At 39.8% G+C, this 6430-nt stretch overlaps 1 protein-coding gene across 2 annotated transcripts in view; it reads right to left on the bottom strand.

Annotated features, from left to right (window-relative positions):
- The window catches only part of ZNF106 (zinc finger protein 106), a 90400-nt gene that overhangs the window by 30324 nt on the left and 53646 nt on the right, over nucleotides 1-6430 (bottom strand). For both annotated transcript variants that reach the window (XR_003092055.1, XM_025193329.1), the window contains exons 17-21: nucleotides 4627-4818; nucleotides 3256-3318; nucleotides 2606-2725; nucleotides 1622-1693; nucleotides 217-288 (exon numbers count right to left, since the gene is read on the bottom strand). Coding sequence is in view for 1 of the 2 variants with exons in the window: in XM_025193329.1 (XP_025049114.1) it covers nucleotides 217-288; nucleotides 1622-1693; nucleotides 2606-2725; nucleotides 3256-3318; nucleotides 4627-4818 (519 nt within the window). In the remaining variant the exon portion in view is untranslated. The remainder of the gene's footprint in view (nucleotides 1-216; nucleotides 289-1621; nucleotides 1694-2605; nucleotides 2726-3255; nucleotides 3319-4626; nucleotides 4819-6430) is intronic.

The raw sequence follows: 6430 nt of genomic DNA, 5'->3' as shown, positions 1-6430 counted from the left end.
GGCGGGGGGAGGGGAGGGAAGGAGAGAGGGGAGAAAAGGGAGTGAAGGGATGGATGTGGAGATGGACAGGTTTGCAAAACTGAAAAAGTATATTTCATATCCTGAAAAATGAATGCACTCAACCTCCTCAGCTCTGTCTGGACACAGGAAACTGATCAAAGCACTCTAACAAAGTCATACAGAAAAAATGAATGCTAGAAGTGCCCCATTCTTTACCCAGCAACGGTAATTCTGCATCAGGTTAAGCCGCACAGCTTGGACACTGCCATCGTAACAGCCAGTGTAGATCTGCAAAGGAAAAAATTGTAAAGAAAAAGGAGGAAAAACACTCTTAAAATGCTACAAAAAAAGGCCCTACCATGAAACAAGTATAAAACACAGCATGCAAGACCTCCAGTTTTAAAAGCATTTAGCTTAGACATAGAATGTGAGATTTTAAAATACTTCTTACACAACATTAATAGAAATGTTTTCATGTTTTTTTTAACAAATATCATTTGATTTTGATCTCAACTGAAGCATGACCCAAGAACCAAAATAAGAAACAGCCTTTTCTAATTTCCATCATCCCAAATAAATTTTAAAAAATTGTTTTGTTATTTATTATAAATTCTCTTGCTCCAAAAGTCTTTTCACTTTTAATATGAAAGGCAAGTTAAAAATAGTGACAGGCAAGTTAAAAATAGACTCCATTAAAAGGTATCTTCAGGATTTGTTTGTTAAAATTTATAACTAAATTTCTAGAGCAAAAACAACAAAAACAAAACCCTGCTTCTGCAACCTGCAGTCTGTGGGCAAGTTGGAGACATTTTATTCAGCCCACTATCCAGGGTGGTAAGAATCACCAGGCCATGGTGTATTAATTTGGCTCATCATTGCTGACAGATTACCAACCCCTGATCTGGGAGGAAAAACAAAGGGCATTCATTCATTTGCTGTTACAGAGCTAAAAACCAGAATTATTCAGATTAAAGTAGAAAACGTGTTAAGAGATTAGGAACAAAATTGCAACCATGTGGCACAAGAATATGCTTTCAAGCTGTGCAGCAGCAGGCATGTACCCAAACCGTGTGCATAAACCATAATTTGATGTGCACTGGGATATTTGTAATCCCCAGTTAATTAACACAAAAAATGGCATACACCTTAACACATGTTAATTTGCAGGTTTGGTCCTGAGAGTTAGAAAATGTTTGACCGTGGTGATTCTACTGACTTTAGTCATGTAAAGACTAGAGACAATTCTAAAAACAGGACAGACAGACAGTTTTGCTATCTCAAGAATACCAATTGCAAATAATGCACTGTAATCTTAAGACTATAACCTTATTTAGAGACATTGCTACAATCAGAGAATGCAGCTTTTCCCAAAGTAATCAAGAACATTAACTTTATGAAATTACTAAATAGCTTTACTTATCTGGATATGTAATAATAATTTTTGCTACCATTTTAAGAGCTCCTTTCTATAGTACTGAGTCTGGAAACAGATAACTTTTATAATAACCAAAATAATCTAAAACTGCTGAAAAAAAATCTAAAAATCACCAGTGGCCTCAGCATCACAAACAGCTGACAAATAAGACTTTCTACTTGAGATCAATAAAAGGAGGAACATTACCATGCTCTTATGAATAGTCATACACATGATCATATCTGTGTGTCCTCCGTAGACTTGCAAACGGTCATGAGACTTGAGTGGAAGAGAAATGGAAAGAGATATTTAATCATTTGACATTGTGCAGGAATTTTATTTTTTCACATAACCAACATACAGTGGACTATTTAAAGTCTACACACAGACGGGCAAAATATTAATCAGCTCCAGGTGAGTTCTGCAACCAGCCACCACAAAGTGCATTTAATCATGGGTTTTGTTTTTTGTTGGGGTTTTTTTTAAATAGCTGCAAAGATCCTACCATTTTGCTCATCTTTCTATTATTCACATCCTTCTAGCAATGGAAAGCTAGATTGGTCTCCTTTCAGAACTAGCAATGGAAAGCTAGATTGGTCTCCTTTCTGCCCCTGCCACCACTATTAGCAAAAATAATTTAACAATGAAAAGCATTCCTTTTGATAAAGCTGGGAATGGTTTTGCTTTGAGCAGGGGGTTGGACTACAGGACCTCCTGAGGTTCCTTCCGACCTTAAATTTTCTATGATTCCTTTTTCAGGGTAAAGACTATAGCCTTGTTGACCCGCTCAGCTTCTGCCAAATCAAACATGAAACAGACTAAAATGAGGGCCCTGGCCACAAGAGACAGACCACCGTGCTGGTCCAGTTTACATGGATTTATAAAATAGAAGACCAGCCTTTTAACAACCCCCTTTCCCTCCTCCCTCAAAACCTAGATGCTCAGACACAGACATAAAACTAATTAAAATTCAAGAACCAACCACCTGCTGGAGCCAGGCTCTTGTGAATTATTTTTAAAAGACCAGAATTCTTTGGTCAAGAAGGTGGAGTATGATGGAACAAGAGGAGAGGGAGGGAGGGCTAGAGACCACTAAGTGAAGGTAACTTTTATAGTATTTTGCCATGAAATCTCAAGCACACACAAAAGTAATAGGTAAATTTTGTTACTGGGCAGCATCTGCTCTCTTACCTGTAGCTCATAAACACGGACAAATTTATCCAGACAGGCTGTCACCATCACCTTCCCCAGAATATTAACAACAGTTACTGCATGATTGTGACCTTTATAGATTCGTACAAGCTCTCCTGTCTGTGGCAAGACAAAAGTAAAGAAACTGTTCACTAAAACATGTAAACAGCAAGATAATAGGTTTCTCGCTCATTGTTAGGAATTCAAACTCCCCTACTAGTATTCTTAGAACTACTTTTTATCATTAGTTATATCTATTCTATTATCTGATTGACTGGAGGGCCAAGTACCAATTGTGCAGGACACTGCACAAAAATGGGAAGAGAAGTTCTACCCTAATGAGCTTACAATCTAAATAATGAAGCAAAGTATGGAAAGCAATAGATTATACCCATAGAATAACTTGAAATACCACATTGCTATCAGACTGATTCTGATTTGTAGTTTCAAAAGAAGGGAGTAGCTAAATAGAAAGACAAAGGAAGACATGGGTAATGAGGAAAGGGATAGAGCTAACAGCCATGTAATCAAGAGAGAACAATGTTCAAAGTGAAATCTGCAGCAAATATTCCAGGAACTCAGGCATCAGCTTTCACAATTTAAGGGTGTGCTTTTTTGTTTTGACAGATGAAATCATGTGTATGACTTACATGTATATTGTGTGCATGGACAGACTGATCACTAGAGCCACTGAACACCAGATCATTCACAACCTTTAAAAAACAGAGTTAAGTCCTGACTTTAGTATCATATATTTTCAAACATGCAAGTAAAACAAGTATGCTCTACCCGATTTATTTTAAAAAGTAGCAATATAGTGTCACGTTGCCTATCCTTTATAACTTAGACAGTCTTTAAAGGTATTGTGAAGAACATCTTAAAAATGAAATATCCACCAACGTTACCAAACACATTCAAATGTTGAGCTGACATTTCTTTGACATTTACATACACACTCTACATATGTCACATGGTAAATTATAGCTTTTAGTTAGAGTAAACCATTATCCAGAGAAAAAATGTCATATTCTGTGCAACTGGGTGAATTAAAATGTGTGTTTATCAGCTTTATTTTCACGATCAATTATTTTCCCTAGAGGTTAGTAAAGTATTAGCTATAACCTGTTCTAACCAAGACCAAGAAAATAAATTAAAAAACACACACTTTCACCCCAAAATCACTCGTTCAAATCCAGCTCCAGCTGGTAGCAAGTGAAGCACATAATGAAGAATTCAAGATTATGGGGCGGGGGGAAAGAGAGAGAGAGAGAGAGAGACACGCAGTTATATACACACACATGTGTACTGTGTGTTATACTGGTCTGGTCACATGATAAGAGATTTAAAGCAAGTACACATTATTTATGCCACTAATTATACCAGTGTAGTTGGGTGATACAACTTTCCTAATGTGAATGTAGCTATAGCTGCTGAAGCATATTTTGTGCAAGAACAATTCTAGTTTCTAACTAAAAAAAAGTTTGGGCATCTTTATAAAAGTATTACTACATCCATGCTAGGTTGGTTGAACCAGCATTACAATTTTGGTCATAGAGAAACTCCAAAAGAATCATATAGAGTACAAAAAAATTGTTTAGACAAAGATTAATGAGGAAAAAACAATTTCTTAAAAGTTGTTCTTCACAGTGTTTTGAACTTTTTTCAGAGTGTGTTACAGTTAAGACAGGCAAAAGTCAGCTTTTCTTTATAACATCCACCTACTTGGCAAGTTAACATTAATTTACCACCTTAGGTTTCTAGCAGTTTTAAATCAATATGCCTTGTGTGTACACCGGCAGCAGTGCTGGGAAACATAACAGCTGTGATAGTGTGAAAAAAGACCTCAAAGTTGGATAGTCTGTGTAACAGATTAATGAATTTTTATGTTTAGTTAAATGCAGAGAGCATTTATGTCACATTACATCTTCAAAATGTCAGTCTATTGAAACAGTTAAAGTAAACTGTTTTTAACAAATTTAGTTTGATAAATGAAATAATCCTACATTTTCCAGGACACTTGCCTTCATGCATAGTATTGTTTTACTATGACCTTCAAGGGTTCGGAGAAGCAGACCATTTCGAGCATCCCGCACACTGATGGTACAGTCATAGGATCCCACTACTAACAATTTGCGTGCCCCTTCCTGAGCTGTGGCTAGACAGCTCACTGCTCTAGGGCCATGGCATTCAAAGGTATCCAGTTGCTTGTTGTTCTGAAAAATAAAAATACAAATTTCAAATGTATTAACCAAATGCAGTTAGAGCTTGAAATGAATTTCAAGATACCTCAAACATGGGGTGTTTCAGATAAGATGCTTGATCTTGGCTAAAAAGCCAGAAAAGATGCAATTCCTACCACAGATGGAATATTATTAGATTGCCCTCTTGGATTAAAATTAAGAATGCAAAACAAATTCTTAGCTCCCAATGAGCTACTTCCAACAAGCAAGTCTTTTACATTTCCCAATGCTCAGTTTGCTTTTTAATTTCACCTCCATTTAAACTTCCTTCCAGTGAGTTTGCTTACACTTAGAGCTATAAAAAGAAATTGTATTTTTCTGCAGTGGTACTTAGGAACTGAATGATTATGAAGCATGTTTTTTTCACATATTCAGGGTGAGAATTATGTGAAAGTAATTTTATTAGAGGAACTTAAATGCTTTTGCTTTTTATCTCAGAATAGGGTGGTCCAGCTTTTCAGTGGCTGGGGTTGCATACCATGCACACACCTGGGTGGGCAGGCAGGCACTCTCATCCAGCTATACCTACAACTCTGCAGGCTCTCCTGCAGCACCATGCCATACAGGTTCTTTAGGCTGCTGGCTCACCAGGAGGCTAGGTCAGGCAACAGAAACTGAGGGAGAGAGGGAGCCCCGAGACCCCAGCTGCTGCTTCAACCAGAGCATAGGTCAAGTGGCAGCCAGGTGAGACGGGGGCTGAATTTTAACCCCTCGCTGGCTGCAGGAGGACTGTGAGCTGCCAGCTGTACAGCCATCTTAGAACATCCTTTCTGAGAGCTCCTTACAATCCTTATTTTTGCAAGAATACTTTAATAAGTCTCAAGTTTATACAGACAAAGCATTGAATTAGCCCATCATTTTAAAATAACATTGCTTTAAAAAGTCTGTAAGCTCACTTAGTTTTCTGCAAAGGACAAGGCCTGCTACCTTTTCTTCTAGATTTAAATATGGAATGTGAGAAGGGAAAAAGAATTTACTTGAACATTGCATACACTCTATAGTAAACCCATCTCACAAGGATATAGGGCAGTGGTTCCCAATCTTGGGCGTGCACAGATTAAAAAAATGGGCTTATGCATGTCCAGGGAGGGAGGCATTGGTGGGGGGGTGGGGACGGGGATGACATGCCCTCCCAGACATGTGCATGAGGCAGGGTCAGGGTCAGATGTGGGCTACCTGCTGCAGGCTCAGGCCTCCTTATCCTGCTGCCCTCCCCCTGGGGCCCTCGTAGCAGAGCAGAGTGGGGAGGCTCAATGCCACTGCCAGGAGCCCCATGCCAGTTCTGCTGCCATGGTGAGGTGACCCCTGTCCACCTAGCAGCAGCAGGGACCACAGATCTGTGCTGCCATGTGGGCACGGGTCACCACTATAGCACTGTGGCAGAGGTGGGGCTCCCAGCACCAGCTCCCACCCGCTGGGTTGCAGAGGCCCTCGAGAGAGGGCAGCAGGACAGGAAGCCCCAGGCCCACAGCGGGCAGCCTTCCCTCCCCCCGTCCCATCCCCACCGGGCACCACTCTGGATGTGCTGCTCACCCACCGGGGGGGGGGGGGGAAGGGAACCCCCCCCACCCAGCGCCACAGGGCC

This window comes from Alligator sinensis, unplaced genomic scaffold (genome assembly GCF_000455745.1).
Source record: "Alligator sinensis unplaced genomic scaffold, ASM45574v1 scaffold1336_1, whole genome shotgun sequence".
NCBI lineage: Eukaryota > Metazoa > Chordata > Crocodylia > Alligatoridae > Alligator > Alligator sinensis.
The sequence above is the reverse complement of the archived record's forward strand: the minus strand, read 5'-3'. Positions and strand labels throughout refer to the sequence as shown.